The sequence below is a fragment of the Alligator sinensis genome, unplaced genomic scaffold (assembly GCF_000455745.1).
Source record: "Alligator sinensis unplaced genomic scaffold, ASM45574v1 scaffold1274_1, whole genome shotgun sequence".
NCBI classification, from domain to species: Eukaryota; Metazoa; Chordata; order Crocodylia; family Alligatoridae; genus Alligator; species Alligator sinensis.
The window spans coordinates 701,823-719,162 of record NW_005842570.1 but is presented as its reverse complement, the minus strand read 5'-3'; the positions used below and the strand labels follow the sequence as shown (position 1 = coordinate 719,162).

The 17,340-nt window shown below is 41.2% G+C and overlaps 1 protein-coding gene across 1 annotated transcript in view; it reads right to left on the bottom strand.

Annotated features, from left to right (window-relative positions):
• The window catches only part of IPMK (inositol polyphosphate multikinase), a gene marked incomplete at its 5' end in the record, with an annotated part of 59,077 nt that overhangs the window by 26,081 nt on the left and 15,656 nt on the right, over window positions 1-17,340 (bottom strand). The window contains one exon of the mRNA XM_025214158.1: window positions 7,142-7,238. Within this exon, the coding sequence (XP_025069943.1) occupies window positions 7,142-7,238 (97 nt within the window). The remainder of the gene's footprint in view (window positions 1-7,141; window positions 7,239-17,340) is intronic.

Sequence of the window (17,340 nt, the reverse complement as noted above, 5' to 3'; positions counted from 1 at the left end):
CCACCTCACCCCAAATTTTGGTATCATCAGCAAATTTGAACAGGTTGCTTTTCACCCCGTCGTCCAAATCGCTGATAAAGAAACTGACCAAAGCGGGCCCAAGGATCGAGCCCTGGGGGACTCCGCTGCCCACTTCCCCCCAGGTCGAATATGACCCGTCCACCACCACCCTCTGAGTACGACCCTTCAGCCAATTAGCAATCCATCTGACCGTGTAGGCATCGATGCCACAGTCGCCTAGTTTTTTAATGAGGATGGGGTGGTCGACAGTGTCAAAGGCCTTGCTGAAGTCCAGAAAGACTACATCCACGGTGACACCGGCATCCAATGCTTTTGTGACCTGATCGTAAAAGGCAATCAGGTTGGTCTGACATGACCTGCCCCTAATGAAACCGTGCTGGTTGCCCCTGAGCATCATCCCCGATGCTGGCCCATCACAGATGTGCTCCTTGATGATCTTCTCAAAGAGTTTCCCCAGGATTGAGGTAAGACTGACGGGCCTATAGTTGCCCGGGTCCTCCCTTTCTTAAAAAGATGGGGACCACATTGGCTATCTTCCAATCATCTGGCCCCTGGCCCAAGCACCATGAGTGCTCGTAAAGCCGTGCCAAGGGCCCAGCAATAACCCCTGCTAGCTCCCTCAACACCCTGGGGTGGAGAGCATCTGGACCTGCTGATTTGAACACATCCAGCCCCTCCAGAAGCACTCTAACCCGGTCCTCCTCAACCTTGGGTCTTGAGGCATTCCCCTCAAGTCCGTCTTGAAACACGGTGGGGGAGTCCCGGTCCCTGCACAGAAAACGGAGGTGAAGAATTTGTTAAAGATGTCTGCCTTCTCCTCTGGCGCAACCACCAGAATGCCCAGCGTATCTTGTATAGTATAGTACAGTATCTAGTATAAAAGTTTTTTTTTTAGTTTGCAAGTAGCTACCAGGTAACATAACTAGAGAAGAAATATTCAAGGTAACAACAGCCTATACTAAGGAGGGAGAACTGGAATGGAAAAACTGCCTGAGTACATAGATGGGGCAGCCTCTATGACAGGGAAAGTGAAAGAGTTTTTAAACCAGGTCAAGGAAAAAACCTGCAATGTGCTGGTGACCCACTGTTTCCTGCACCAGGAAGCACCTGTGCCCAAGAGATTGCTGGAAGAACTTTTATCAGTTTGGAATGGAGCAATAAAAATACTGAACTTAATAAAAGCACAGCCCTTTCTCATTGTTATGTGAGGATTTGGGAGCAGAACATCAGAGTTTGCTTTCCCATGCAGAAGTATGCTGGCTTTCCCATTGAAAAGTTATGTCATATTTATACAAGCTAAGAGAGGAAATAAATCTTCTTTAGTTTGGAGCAATGTGCATATGCAAACCTGACTGCTGATGTGCATGATGTAGCATGGTACGCAAAGATTGCCTACCTGGGGTGATATATACCCTCAATCTGAACATGAAGATGCAAGGAAAAAATAAAAACCTTCTCTCCAGCACTGATAAACTGCATGGGTTTAGACCCAACTAGCTCTCTGGTGTGAAAAATATAGCAGAAGGCAAATTAGAAAATGTTCCCCCTGGTAAACTAGGCAGATCCAGCTAGAAGTATTTTGGTCCCATGAGCCAAATAGAATGGCCTGGCAGGTCAGATCTGGCCCATGGGCCATATTTTGCCTATCCCTGATCTAGACTGTTCTCAGTGGTAGCAGATGACAGAACAAGGAGCAATGGTCTCAAGTTGCAGCAAGGGAAGTTTAGTTTACATAATAGGTAAAACTCTCTCACTAGGGTGGTAGTAATTTAAACACTAGGACAGGTTACCCAGAGAGACTGCGGAATCTCCATCCTTGGGGGGGTTTTGAGCCCCAGCTACACAAAGCCTTAGCTAGAATTATATAGTTTGGGATGGTCCCACTTTGAACAGGGTGTTAGACTAGATGACCTCTTGAGGTCCCTTCCAACTCTAATTTTCTACAATTCAACAGCTGCAGTGTCCCAAGCCAGAAGCTGGGGGCATTACAGCATGCCTCCCTGGTCAGCTGGAGCAGACAGCTTGGACCAAGGCTAGCCCACCCACCTTGAGAGGATGAGGGTTTGTAGGGGAGGTGCAAAGCATCCTGGGACTATGAGTTAACTTGAATCTGGAGGAGATCTGGGACAGAAGTTCAATACAGGCGCTCCTCACTTAACGATCGAGTTCCGTTCCTTCGACTCGGTCATTAAGCGAATTGGTCGATAAGCGAGGAGCCGTCCCTTACCGACCGCAGTCGGCCCCCAGGGAAACAGCCAGGGACGGGAAGGCGCTGGCCATGGCGGCGAGTCCTGGCCGCTGCCCTCCAGGTGGATGCTTCTCCCCCCTCATGGGTTCACGGAGCCGGCTGGAGGGTGCCGGGCTCAGCTCCACGCCCCCCTCAGCTTGACGCTGAGACGCCACGCTGCCAAGACGCCGCGCTGCCGACCAGCTCTACGACTCTACGGAGAGCTGGTCGTAAGTCCGCGCAGTCGTTAAACAGGTAGGTCGTTAAGTGAGGAGTACCTGTAAACTGATTTAACCTAAATTAGTTAAGTCTGATACTACATCCTTCCAGGTTTATTTTCAACCAGTTTTGGCCATTTTGAAAGCAGTTTGTGTGTCTGAACTTCTATTGCGTTACAGATTTGAACCAGTTTCCACTCATTTATACTAGTTTGTGTCATTTCTGTCCCTAGCCTAGGAGTTAAAGCATTTTACCTACTGCCTTCTCTCTTGACATATAGACAATGTGCACCTGAACACATCATGGGGTTTAATCCTCATTAAATTAAATGCAATGCAGGAGAGCAGGACCGCCCCATGCTGTCCCCCACCCTGTGCCCTGCCCCGCAGCTGAGCCAGCGCACAGCACAAGAAAAAAAGAAAAAAGCTGCAGCAATTCAAAAGAAAACTACAAAAAAGTTAGTGTCATCTGATGGGCAAAGAGGCTCATTACACGTCTTTGAGTGCCTTTGTGTTTGCACACAACGAATCCATGGATACGACGCTTTAATTTGCGGCAAGCTAAGCTAAACTATGTCCGAGGAATTTTAGTTTAACGCACCAGAAAGACAAACCCGCTTGTGCAGAATCACATCATTGCAACACAAGAAAGGGCAGAGAAATGTGACGTACAAACACCCAGTGTTACTCAAATGTATTAAACTATTAAACAACTAAGATCAGTAAGTCCTTTAAAACAGTTAAGGAAAACCCACCAGCAAGTTTAGAGTTGCTCCTCACCACCTCAAAATCTTCAAACTTATTCCTGAAGCAAATATCCTGTTTCCTGCCTCAAAGTATCTAGATTTATGTTCAGCTACCCTTGATCAGATTTTCTGCATTCCCAGAGGCTTCTTATTCTTTCATTTATACTTGCCTTCAAAATAGACTTTCGTTCACAAAATCTGTGGTCTGTTTATGCGTTTTTGCTGCAGTGTTCAATTCCCATCTATATTCTGTTCAGCACCTTAGTATAGGGGTTCCCAAACATTTTCCAGTTTTGACCCCACCTACAGACCAATAATTTTCTGCGGCATTAGTGGTAACCGTTTGTATGTCCACAATGAAAAAGAGGCAAAGACTTATGCATGCTTCAGCTGCTTCACAGTAGCTGCCACCAACTACCCAGCAATAGGCATGTCTACACATGTGCTTTAATGCATAGCAGCCTGTTTTACTGTGCATTAGGAGCATAACGGCAAAAACTGTGCTAATGTCGAGTAAAATTAGGCTACTGTACATTAAGTGCCACTAAAAAAGCATGCACATTAGGGTAGCCTAATGCACATTTAGTTAGCACCTCACATTAGAGGTACTAAAACTTAATAAGCACTAACAAAAGTGCATTAATAAACATGTAGACATCCAATGAGAGCTAAACCAAAGCAAATTAACTCAATTGCTTCGACTGCCTGGTTTAGCTTCCACTTACTGAGGGGTAAAAATAAGCTACGTACAAAGCAAGTGGAATAGCCAAGGCATGGTAAAATCCACTTCCCTACTAACTGTGGCCATATAGGGCCAATTCATGCATAGGGGAAATTAAGGGTTCTGTAACTTGGCAACTTTTGGGATAGCATCTTATCCCCTTTAATCTATCCACTTATCTGGATCCCATAACCATATAATTGAAGTACACATGTAAAAATAAAAAGCCTCTGGGACTGGAAGACATCACCAAATCAAGGGCAACAAACTGATTCAGCGTACCTCAAAGTCTTGAGGATATTTATTTTCACAATGCCCTTGTGAATTGCTGAAGTATTAGCATGATTTTGTTTTGTGAAAATGGGAAACTGAGGCACAGGTGGACTGGGTTCCTACCTCAATGATTTCAAAGGGAATTATGTGACTGACTGCTTCTGAAGATCCAAGAACATACACAAAAACTGTGGCAGCTCAGGGAACTGAACCTGGATCTCTAAAGTGCCAGGCCAGTGACTTAACAGCAGGATCATCCTACGTGTCCACATTTTTTTAAGCTTAAAAATATTTACATAGGCAAAATGATCATGTATCACTTCTTTAATGAAATATGCATCACTTTTTAAGTTATAATTTTCTAAAATATTATGCAAGTCACCATTATTTTCAAGTGCTTCTGATAGTTAAACATATATGCTCAAACAGAATCCTTTTTAGAAAGCTGCATATGAATACAGAGAAGAACAGCTGTTAAAATGCCTATAGCCTAGATAAACATCCACTAAACATAAAAGGATTTGCATACTTCATATTAAACACCCATTTAGGAAAACATTTGTAAATATTCATACTTAATTTCTGTAAATGCATTCCTATATATAAAGAACACATTTCTATTGTTTAGGGGAAAAAAAAATCCTTCAGTTTTTTTAAGTGGTGTTTATATATTTTATTAAAGCACTGAGGAAAACAAACCATACGAGAACAAAACTGGTCCAGTGTACATTGCAAGATTCACCCACATTCTGAAAGTGCTTAACCATTCTGTCTTTGGAAGAATTAGTGACCAAAAAAAGAAAAGAAAGAAAGAAAAAAAAAAAAAAAAATCAATTGCCATATTCTATTTGGTTTTTTTGTAATTTACTAAGGCAGATCTTGAAATTCTGAATAAGTGAAAGGAACCTCAGTAATATCAGCTGCAGAGAAAGAAAGGCTTTAAAGTAATTCACATTGATCTGACATGTTGTTAGTCTAGGTAGAGAAAATTAAGAGTCTAAAAAGCAATATATAGTACTTAACAGCAGTAAAGTTTTGAAAATGAGCAAGGGAAGAGTCAGGCAGGAATGGCTAAAGCCTTAAAAATTGAGCGAAATAACTAAAATGGATATTTTAGATATACATGGGGAAATTTAAGGCCTATCAATTTCTAATCATATTCTCCCACAAAACCATCATGTTTCAATTTTATACCAACATAGGCAGGTTGATGCTGGTTCACATGCATCTGCTTGCTGACCCTGGTAAAACTTGATTTTGGAGACCTATACATACATATTTTCTCCTTTCTTTAAAAGAAACATTATTTCAGTGAAGTTGAACAGCTGCACCACATACCTGAAACAATGTTAACATTAATATGGGTAACTGTGGGCATGATTTTGTATGTTCTTTAGCTTTATTATGTTCCAATTTATATTCTCAATGCATTTTTATCCAGTCTAGCTAGCAATTCCTTCAGACCCATCTAAAGTGCTGCAGCAGCCCCAGACTTCTCATTTCTACTCTTCCCCTAAAAACAAAAAAATAATTACCCCACGAAGCACCTGATGCTCCAGCTCACATGCCTCGCAGCTATCTTTTTTTTAGCCCAGGTACATTCAATAACATTCCAAGTCTGACTGATCCTCCACTTTCCTGCTGCAAGTTTAAGATATCCAGCAGTATGCCAACAGAAGCCTCACCTCCTTCACTAATAAAACATCTTTGTCAGATAAATTCTCCCTCTTTCCCATGATACTCTCATCCAGACAAAACTACAGAGGGCTGTGCTTCACATGCTGCCCTGACCACTTAAGACTCTATATCAGATACTCCCAAAAGAGTAAGAGGTAAGAGAACCTCTTACAAATTTAAGTATGATTAATACAAAATGTAAACTACAGAAAAAATAATTAACAGAACAGATTTTGAAAGTGATATTCAAGGTTATATCTTAAGATATAACCTAGAAATGTACCTACCACTGACTAAGTCCATTGAACAGCACAAAACATAAAACAACAACAAAAAACCTAGTAAGTACCAGTATGGAATTCTGAATCAAAAGGGGTATTTAAGACTCAGAACTCACGAGACGAATCCTTGGCCAAATTCTTAAGTGGTATGTAGATCAGCTAATGTTCCACCGCCCCCCGCCCCCACCCCTCTTACACTGTGAATTTGCCAGCACTGTGTAACTTTCTATCCTAGACTTAGGATAGAAAGGAACAATAATTGAAGCTTACAGAGTAGAGGGGTTGAAGAGCTAAACTCAATGATGCATATATAATTAGGAAGGTCAAACAGTGACAGACTGTAAAACTGATTAAGTTATTGCAAAAAAGAAAATAAAGGTACAAGTGTGAGCCAACGAAATACCAGGTACTATATTAATTATGGTAAAACTTATTTTCACAGAGCTTCCAGAGTCCAATTCATACTGTATTTGGAAAGCAATTTACTAAGAAGTAGCATAAGGTAGAACATGTTATGCAAATACCAAGTGACTTCTAGTGACACTAATCACAGATTTAGACGGACTTTACACTGTCCTTCTGTTTTTCCATGATCTGGAGGTCCAATTTCTTCACATAAGAGATGAGAAAGCAATAAACTATTTACTACTGTCTCAGATACGCAGTAAGGGTGTGTGTCTTCTGTCTCCATTTATATTTCAGAAAGATTAAAGGGAAAATAAATCACTATATGCATAACACTAAATATATTAAAGTTATTTGATCTTGGTCTCTCTCAAACTGAGGCTATCTGAGAGACAAATATTTACTTGTATTAAAAGTTCTTAAACGAGGGGCTTATTTAAGTGGCTGTTTTATGTAAATGTTATAGAAAACAAGAGTTTACTACAAAAAAAATTGGATTTGGGATTGCCAGAGTTATTCTTCAGAAGATTTTCCATCTAGTTGGGGCTGACATCATAAAATAAGAACATTACCATTTGGTGCAGTAGGCGGTGACCAGATGCCAAAATATTTTGGCAAGTATTTCCGCAGCTCAAGGAGAACACTGTCACAACAATCAGCAGCAAAAACCTGAAAGAAAACAAACAAACAAGAGGTTGAGGATGTGAATCACTTCAAAATGCACACTATATACCTTCCAGAGTCCAGCAACTATCACCTCTATCCTTGAATATTTAAAGCTACTTCTCAAAACAGTCTACAAAATTTAAATGAAGTATTAAAAAAATATGAGTAATCCAATGCATCTGTGATCTCCCAACTTTCAGAACAGTCAGAACCAGTGAGTTTTCTATTTACAGAGTACTGAGCTAGTTAACTTGAACAAAATTCAGTTAATCTCTGATCAAAATTTACGCTGTGATGGTTTGTATAAAAAAAAAAAAAAAAAAAAAAAAAAACAGGACAGAGTAGAAAAATGAACTAAATCTTCTCTAAATCCTGGATTGGAAGGATTACTAAAGAGTTTAGCCATTTTCAATGTTATCTGGTTTAGTCTACAGATGTAATCTGCATTCTGTTTCCTAACTTCCCCCAAAAGTAACCCAGAGCCGAATTCCCTTGACTGAACTGCACATATTCCTACAACTCATTTGTTTTCTAGAATGCGAAAGTGTGAAGAGAAAAATGTTAGTTGAAGAAGCAGTTGCCCTTTTGTATTTCTGCAATCTCACCATATTTGCCCAAATCCAAGATGACTCTGAATTCAAAATGACTCTCCAATTGGCTCCATGTTGATTACCTCGCCAGAGAGCAGTGCAGGACTCAGTGCCAATTTCTTTACTGCACTATGGCTCCCCACTGGGTGTTGTGCTGCTCCTTGGCTCCCTGATGAACCAAGGAGTGGCAGAGGAATTAGTGAAAAACCAGAGAGCAGAAGAATGAAGCATGCAGCCAGAGCGTGATGAGGGAATAAGTGATGCATCCTGTGCCGCTCTGGCTCCAGACTCATTCCCCCTATGACTTCCGGGCTCAGCTTGAAGTCAAGGAGCAGTGCAAGGACTCAAAGAGCAGCAGGAGAATCAGCACTGGACCCGGCACAGCTCTCTGGCTCCATAATGATTCCTTTCCCACTTCCTGGCTCAACTAGGAGTCAGAGAGCTGTGAGGGAAGTCACAAAGAACAACCCAAGATCCAGTGCCGCCCACAGGTACTTGATTCTAAGACAAGAGTTTGTGCGTCCCGTCCCATCCCGTCCCCCCAACAAATGGGAGAGGGGGTGGGGGGTGGAAATCCTTGTCTTAGAATTACAGTTACAGATAAAATAATTTAACTTCTCACTTATAACTTACATTTTAAATAACTTCCTACAACGTTGTAAGTAAAACCTATCTGACTTGAAGTCAAGTATTTAAAAAAAAATTAGGAACTGTAAGATTTACAACTTTAGGAAAGATGGATCATACAACTTGAATTCTGCCTCTTTTTGCATTTACATTATGATACAGACTTTAAATATATATACTAGTCTTCTCCTCTGCCATAACTCGTTTAATTCATTATGCAAGTTATGAACACAATGGAAGTGGGCTAAAAAAAATTAAGGTTGTAAAGCAATTTGTAAATTTGGTATGTTTTTATAAGCAAGCTGCTTGTTCTTGCCATGTAAATAAACTTTATTTTACCTTAATAATGTATGGTATATGAAAACAAATAATGTGAACATCTCCGAAGCACAAGTCAAAATCTGCCTTTAGATAGCTACTTTTATTTTTGTTTGCTGCAAGGTATTATGGAAGATTAGGCTAAATGTACTCATTCACCTACTGGTCATCATAATTTCACAACTGGCCAATTTTTATAAACATGAATCTTTATGAAAGAATGATGCAACTATTGTAATGCCCAAAATACACTTGTACTGCAAACAGATTTTAGCAAAAAGCTGTGTACATCTTACACTATATCTGAAAATGACTCTCAACATTGCCTACTCCACAATTTTGTGGCATAAAATACTAGAACAAACAAAAATCTTTTTGTTGCGTGAAACAAAGAATTGCTAACAATGTAAAATTATTCTCCTAACTATAAGAGGCAAGAGTTACTCTCTTAAGTTCAACCATAAACAAGATTTGATGTTTCCCTAGTTACCATAGGGTGTTATGTGAATTTCAAAGCATCTTTAACATTTGCACTAGGGACAGCAGCTGTAGATAAATCAGTTGGTGATCAGGAACTGGTTTAAACCTGTGACAGAACACAAGTTCAGTGGACCTAAACTGCTTTCAAAATGGCCAAAACAAGTTTAAGATAAACCTGGATGGATGTAGACTTAGCTGATTTAAGTCAAACCAGTTTATGGAACTTCTGTCCCAGATTGCCTCCCCATTCAAGTCAACTCAAGACTCTTCCAGAATCATAGGATGTGGGCTGTGTTCTCTGCTCCAGTGGAGCAGAGCTGGCCCTGGCCCTGCCCCTAGCTATCAGAAGGGGCTTTTCCATCCCACACAGCCAAAAGCCAGGTTCATCCCCCTGGCTGATGAGGGGATGAGGCTGGGGGAAATCAGCCTGGCTCCCGGCTTGGGCAGGGACAGTAAAGCCCCAATGTGGGCTTACCCTGCCTGCCTCAGAGTCAGGTGCAGAGGGAGCTGGACAACCCCCCCCCACCCCCTTCTGCTGGAAGAGGGGGCACGGCCAGGTGATCAACACAGCTCCTGACTTCCAGCTCGGAGTACATCCCCCACTGCAGCATCTCCCTCCCCCCTGCACTGCCTGCACCAGGCACAGCCTGGCTGGGGGTTCAGATCCAGGCACGGGAGGAGCTGTTTTTCCCCACCCCACTCCCTCCTCAGCCAGCCAAGGAGGGGGTGTAGCTATGGGACTCACCAGGCTCTCAGCTCTGAGGGGGGAGGAAGAAATGCCCCACTGAGGGCTTCCCTCCTTACGCCAGCTTCTCAGGCTGCCCAGGGCTGAGGAAAAGGTGTAGCTAGGGGATTTGCTTGGCTCCTGATCTGTTTGGGTCAGGTCTATGAAACTACATAGCAATTGTCAGTGCAGTATGACATAGAAAAAAAAAACAAACAGGATTTTCTATTAAAAATATTTACTCATCATTTTTCTGCCAGAAAGATAACAAAACAGCAAGCTTCACTTCTTCTCACTTATAAGTTTTGCATAAGAAAAATCAGTAGCACTTCACAGGATCTGCAGCCTCAGGCAAAGTGTTAACCTTTAGCAACTTCTGGAGGCTCAAAAGGGCACAACAAACCCTGACCTATCGTTCAAATGGTCACAAACTCCTGGAAGAAGACTAATTTAGGCTGGGCATAAAGGAAAAACTTCTTTACTGTCCAAGTCCCCAGGGCCTGAAATAGACCTCCCCCACCCAATCCCAAGGTGGTGCAACTTACTCGGGATACTTTCAAGAAACATTTGCATGCCTATCTTGCTGGAATCATTTGACCCCAGCTGACCTCCTGCCACTTGGGCAGGGGGCTGGACTCAATGGTCTTGCAAGGTCCTTTCCAGTCCTAATGTCTATGAAATCAAAGGAGTTACACTGTAAATCTTCAGCATAGGAAGAGGAAGGAAAAAGGGAATCTATCAGGGACACAGAGCAACAGCGCTGAGGACAGGATCTTCTCTGTACAGCTGGGTTTTTAAATACTCACCAAAACTGGTCTCACAATAGGTAATACAGCAATTCCCAAAGGGCATGCTGTGGCACACTAGTGTGCCATGGAAGCAGCAGAAGTGGGTCATAAAAAATGCATTGGTCACAACACACTGACCAACACAACAACACTGACAAAACTTTTGAGTGCAAAGTCCCTTAGTTTGTGAAAATCCCCCACTGTCACCATTTAAAAAGATTAACCAAAAAAGCCTTTGTTCATATTATTCATTTCAATAGCACTTGTTAAAGTGGCCAAGACAATATGAATACCAATGTTATAAGCTTATTTTATTACATTTATAGTTCTGTGATTACTTTGAGACAAAAAACTGCCACGACTTAGCTTTTCTTTCTAGAAAAATCCCTAAAAAGCTAAGAACTGCAAAGTATGAAATACCAGAGAACTTTCAGTGGTTGGCACACAGCTACAGGTATCCCTTCACAAGTGCTACAACTGATCACACAAAAACTGTTCTCTAGCACACGTGAGCAAGTGAACAGCATTCCAGTTTCTACAGAATAAGTAGTAAACATCAAATAGCTGCACTCTTTTTTTATTTTAATAGTTTACACAATGGAGCCCCGAGAGCTAGAATTTTAAAATTCTACAATGAACTATATAAATCTCAGTCACTTTCCATCCTCTCAATTGTTTTGGTTTTTAAATGCCAAATTACTTGCTCTCCAAACCATTTCTCTCTTCCTGAACTTTATGCCTTATTCAGAGTCTGCAGGAGAAGACGACAACTGTTATTTTGATGGAATAAAGAAAGAGAAGCATGGTAATAACATTAAGAAGCTTCTTGATCAGAGCCTGAAGCAAGGCATAAAGAAGGGCAACTAGATTCAGCTACATAGCCACAATGGATGCAGTTAATAAAAAAAATCTAGTTTGTCATACCAAGGAGGAAGGAGGATGGGGGGCAGAAGGGAGGAAGAAATTAAGTACAGATCTATTTAACACATCAAATTCAAACTCAGTTCCAACTACAGAAGCTAACAAATCAGACACAAAATACCAATCATAAGCACTAGGTTACTTTCACTGTGGAAAATTCAATACAGCATGTAGTGCATTTTTTAAAATCATGCATTAAATACATTTTGTGGTTACCTATAATAAAATGTTTTTAAATGTGGGAACTAGCAATGATATCTTGGTATTTTTGCAGTGGAAACCACAGTTTTGTTGGGGGTTTTATTTGGGGGGGGGGGTTGAAAAAAAAAGATATAATAATAATAATAATCATTATGACATGCTCTTCCAAATCACTTACCAACTGTTCACCACAGCATTTCTATTAAATATAATTTAATAAACTTCTGCATTACCTAAAGTATAATATACCTTTGAGTCATAGCAACTTATTTAGACAATATAACAGTGTATCATCTGTAGTTAGATTAAGCTATAATTACATATGGGATATTCTAATACAACTAGAACAGTAGTCCATATGTAGGCATAATACAATCCAAGTTATATTAGCATAGGTAACCTTCCATTAAAATATCTAATTTGCCTGAGTTTCCACCTCTTATTACCAAAATAAAACTTGCCATATTTCTAAGACTAAACAAAGGTTACTCTATTAAAGGAACGCCATACTCTCTCATATACCACACCCCCACAAATAAGACAGGCACTTTGTTTTTGGAAGGTAGGGGATAAATATATTTCAGAATTATTGTGGAGAGAACTCACCTGCCCTCAGCCGACCCAAGGGCTCTTCAATCAAAAGCTAGCGTTAACATTCCTCTCACAGCTGCTGAATTGGCAGCACCTTTTAGCTGAGCAACCAAAATAGCACCACACAAATATATAGTGCATATTCTCATCTATGTTTCTTTATAAAACACTTGTATATTTTTCAAACTAGGTTTGCAACTTGGTTAAAAATCTCTCTCCTCCCTAACAGTGCATGGAGAGCCACCTAAAACATAAGAGTAAGAAATGAACGTGCAGAAGTACAGTCTAGAAAAACTTGCAAAGTGGTCTTTAAATTTTCCGTTGTTGGTCTACTTTTTAAATGCAAGCCAGGTTACAACTTTGAATGGGCAATTTGCTGATCTTAAGACAGTTTTACCCTTTCAATAGCACTCTTCCTCCTATTTTGAACTGCATTACCAGGTTCTGATGTACAAGCAGATCTCACCCCCCTCCACACACAGTAGAAAAGCACAGATTACACTTCAGGGTATCAAGCCATACATATGAAGGCAAAAAAAAAGAAAAAAAAAAAAAAAAAAAAAAAAGCTTAAACCAATGATCCTGAAAAGACCCAGAATATGGTCTTCAGAAGTCTCTGCATTCTGCTTACCGAAACTAATTCTACAAGATCTTGTTTCACAACATTACTTGATGACATTGTAAAGGAACAAAATATTTCAGTACCCAGCAGCAGAATAGTCATTACCCATTTTTTTCAGTAAAGTCCAATTTAAATCAAGACATGTATTTTGTAAACCCGTGTTAACAAAATACCCTAATTCAGGGGTGCCCAACCCAAAGGCAAGGGATCAGATCCAGCTCCTGGTGCTCCCCCTGGGTTCAGAAATTTGGCAGCAGGGAGCAGTAGTACTGCTCTTCTGCTGCCAAACTTCTGGACTGGTAGGGAGCACCAGGAGCTGGCTCTGGTTCCCAATCCCAGTGCACAAGTCCAGGCAAGGGCAGCCCTGGGCCCCAGGTCCCAATCCCAGCACACAGGGGCAGGAAAAAGGCAGCGCTGGGACCCAGGGCCCAATCCTGGTACTCTGGCAGGAAGGGGGCAGCACCAGACCCCAGAGGCCACTCCTGGCACATAGGGGCAAGCCCCACAAGGTCTGATACTGGTGTGCAGGCCTCAATCAGGCCCACAGACTGGTCCCAAACCACTCACCTGCCCACAAAGGCCAAAAAGCTTGAGGACCACTGCTCTAATTCATACTGCAGCAAAATATGCCTTTTCTGCCTAATTTAATTTTGTGCCACCAGCCAGTAACAGTTTACATAACACAAGCTGCCTTATCACATTTTGCCTGAGGTAGGCTGAAAGACATACAAACCTTGCAAGGTAGCTGTTACATTTCTACCAGAAAGCTAGAACATCTTTAAATAGCTGACTGATTCATGCCATGCAGAAGAATGGGAAAGCATCAGAATTGTTTTCAGTCAACAGAAGTCACAAAATACTTATTAAAATCTGAAGTGGTAAGACAAAAAAAAAGAAAGAAATCTATCAGCAGCAAAACGAGCTGCTACCTCAGAAGAATCTTGAAGGAAATAAAACATATGGTGGAAGAACACAATCACCAGAAACATAGTCTAGCATTCTCTGCACACCTAACTTCTGTGGAGTTACAGGAGCACAGAAAATTCATGCAATTCACATTCTGTGTAAAAAGAAACTGCCAACAGACAGGCAGTGCATTAGACCAACATTACTGAGGCTTCGAAGTTCAGTACTGTAAAAGTTAAAAAACTATATAGCAACAGTAGTGATGATGATGTAGTTCTACCCTGTTGTATGCCCAACCTGTATAATAATTGAGGCAGGTTCTTTTGATAAAATAACAAGTTCATTAGAATCACAGAAAATGACGGTTGGAAGGGACCTCAGGAGGTCATCTAGTTTAAGCCCCTGCTCAAAGCAGGACCATCCCTAAAGACATCATCCCAGACAATCCCAACCAAGTTATGATAATATATACTCAAAAGAGAAAGATTTAACATTACATGGACAACAGTGAAACTATAATTACTTAAGCTCTCAAGTCAAGCAGTTGAAAAGTGGGCAATGTTATTTAAAATGAAGAGGGTGTTGGTGCATCTAACAGCCTAGATTTGTTTTGGAATCACTTAAAAAAAAATTAACAATCAGAATTTGATTAGTTGAAATTCTAACAGCTTACTTACATGCATATTGTGTGTCAAAAGCTGTCAGTACGGCAAAGACTGTTACTACTTAGCTGCATGATTATAATTAGCCAGCAGCAAGAGAAACCTGTTTTCTATTAAAGAGTTACGCTACACATCCAGAATTAACCTTTCTCCGATCCTGGAACTGAGGGAATTCTTTCTGCAGGGCAGCACGACAAATTGGACACTGCAGCCATGTGCTGATCCTGGGTCCTCAGAATTAGAAGAGACTCTTGCCCAACACAGCTAAAGAGAAAATGCCAAATCCCATTCTCTTCTCTCCCTCAAAACTCATGGCAGCTCCAAAATATTCTAAGTACAGTATACCAAGCTGTGGCTTCAGAAGCAGCAGGAGCCCAACCTCAGAAAGGTCAGCAACTTCAGCACATTGCCAACAGTGAGAGAAAGAAAATCTTAACATGAGAGAACATAAAATAATATTCTCTTAATATTCTGTAAGGCAAAAGATAAAAAAAGGCTCCTCTGCAGCCTACAGCAACTATTAGGAAGCAAGAGGTGTAACATTTTTTTCCAAGACATTTTGTTACAAGGACTCTTCTTAATGTAAATTTTTAGGCAACTTAGACATAAGGACAGACAAAACCTCAGTATGCTAGATAACTAAATAGTAGTATTTTATACTTCATCAAATTATAATAGTAGTAGTACAGTTTGATAACCAGGAACACACAAAAAAAAAAAAATCAAATGGGGGAAAGAAATGCCATATGACAAACTTTATAATGTACTGCAAAAGTTTTTTTTGGTTTTTTTAAAGGCTTAAATATATTTCATTGCAGAATATGCTACTGCTATGATAACTCAAGTCTTGCAAGAAGCTTTACATAGGCAAGCAGCAACAACAACAGCCAGTATAAAAATCTTTCTTTCCCAAACCTAATATTACCGGTCTAGGGGCCATCCTGATGTACTATTAGCTGGCATGTGTAGCAGTCAGGTTCAGACTGAAGCAGTTAACCAGTCATAAAACTTGCTGAAAAGTAACTTGTTTTAACAGTTTATGGAGGCACATATGTAGGGACCTACTGAATTCATGGCGGAAGTAGAGTGCGCAGCAGCTCCTGTAATCTTGCATGTTCCCCCTGCGTGCACTTTGCTCCCCACCCCCACTGCTGATTAGTGGAGAACCCTGATGCTCCCTCCCGATCAGCATGGAAGCTAAAACAGTGGTTTTAAACATGACGCCATTTTTGCCTCCCCACCAGTCAGCAGCAAATAGCAGAGCCATCTGGGGCCCCTCAGCCAATCAGTGGCAGGAGGCAAAAATGGCGCCATATTTAAAAGTGCAGTTTTCTCCTTGCCACTGACCAGAAGCGAGCCACAAGCAGAGCCCCTCTGATCAGTTGCGCAGGGGGGAAGAGAAAAAGAGGGATGGACTAGCAAGATTAAAGGAGCCCCAGTGCACCGTACTTCCACGTGTGTCCCTGCACATGTGTATATGATGAAACTACAGTAGTCCACAAAATTTGTAAGAGCTTCTGCTAGTGGCTACCAGGTGATTTCTGCTCTTAGTGTAGACAAGACCAAAGAAAGATACTTAGGAGGACACTTACTTATAGAAAGACAAACACTTTAAAAACACTACTACTGTCCCCTTCTCTTTCTTGCATTCCCCTCCCCTCCAAAACTAGCCTGAACGGAAAGTTTCCCTCTTGCTTTATAGATTTTCTACAAGTTTTCCCACTGTCTCCAATTACATGTAGACTGAAAAATACTGCTATGACATAAAACAGTGCTTTTAAAAGGAAGGTCCTGCTGGAGATCTATTTTTCTTCAGTCTCTGCACATGAATGATGAGAGGCTGAGAGCCATGGGGCTCTTCAGCCTGGAAAAGCACAGGCTCAGGGTGATCTGATGGCCACCTATAAATTTATCAGGGGTACTCATCAGGATCTGGGGGAACGTCTGTTCACCAGAGTGACCCAAGGGATGACAAGATCAAACGGTCACAAACTCCACCGCGACCAATTCAGGCTGGACATAAGAAAGAACTTCTTCACTGTCCAAGCCCCCAAGTTTTTGGAATAGACTGCCACCGGAGGCGATTCAAGCACCCACTTTGAACGCCTTCAAGACACATTTGGATGCTTATCTTGCTGGGATCCTATGATTCCTGATGACTTTCTGTCCCTGGGGCAGGGGGCTGGACTCAATGATCCTTACAGCCCAAATGTCTATGAAATCTATGAAACAAATGCAACTTTCTGGTACATTTCCAAAAGCTTGTATTAAATGCATGGTTGCAAGCAGATAGCATAATGGTCTTTTAGAGAAATACAATGCCATTTGCAAATGGCTTGGAAGATAGTGGCTCTAAACATTTTTCCTAACACTTTCACTTAAATGTCTCCCAGTATGGCCCCCAACCCCATAAAGGGCGGGCCTGCCCCAGCCATGGGACAGAGACACCAGGAGACAAAAATCCTAGTCCTGCCTTGACTCCCCATCAGTATTTGAGGTTGCACTTGGCATATGATGGCAGCACCTGCACATGTCAGGCTGTACCTTACATATTATGACTATATCTGATGGGTGGGGGGTCCATATTGATACCACAGTATTATTACATAGTAATAAAATGGTGATTTTGAACAGGTGAGTTGTTTTTAACTTCACCTGTGTCTGCCAAACTAGTT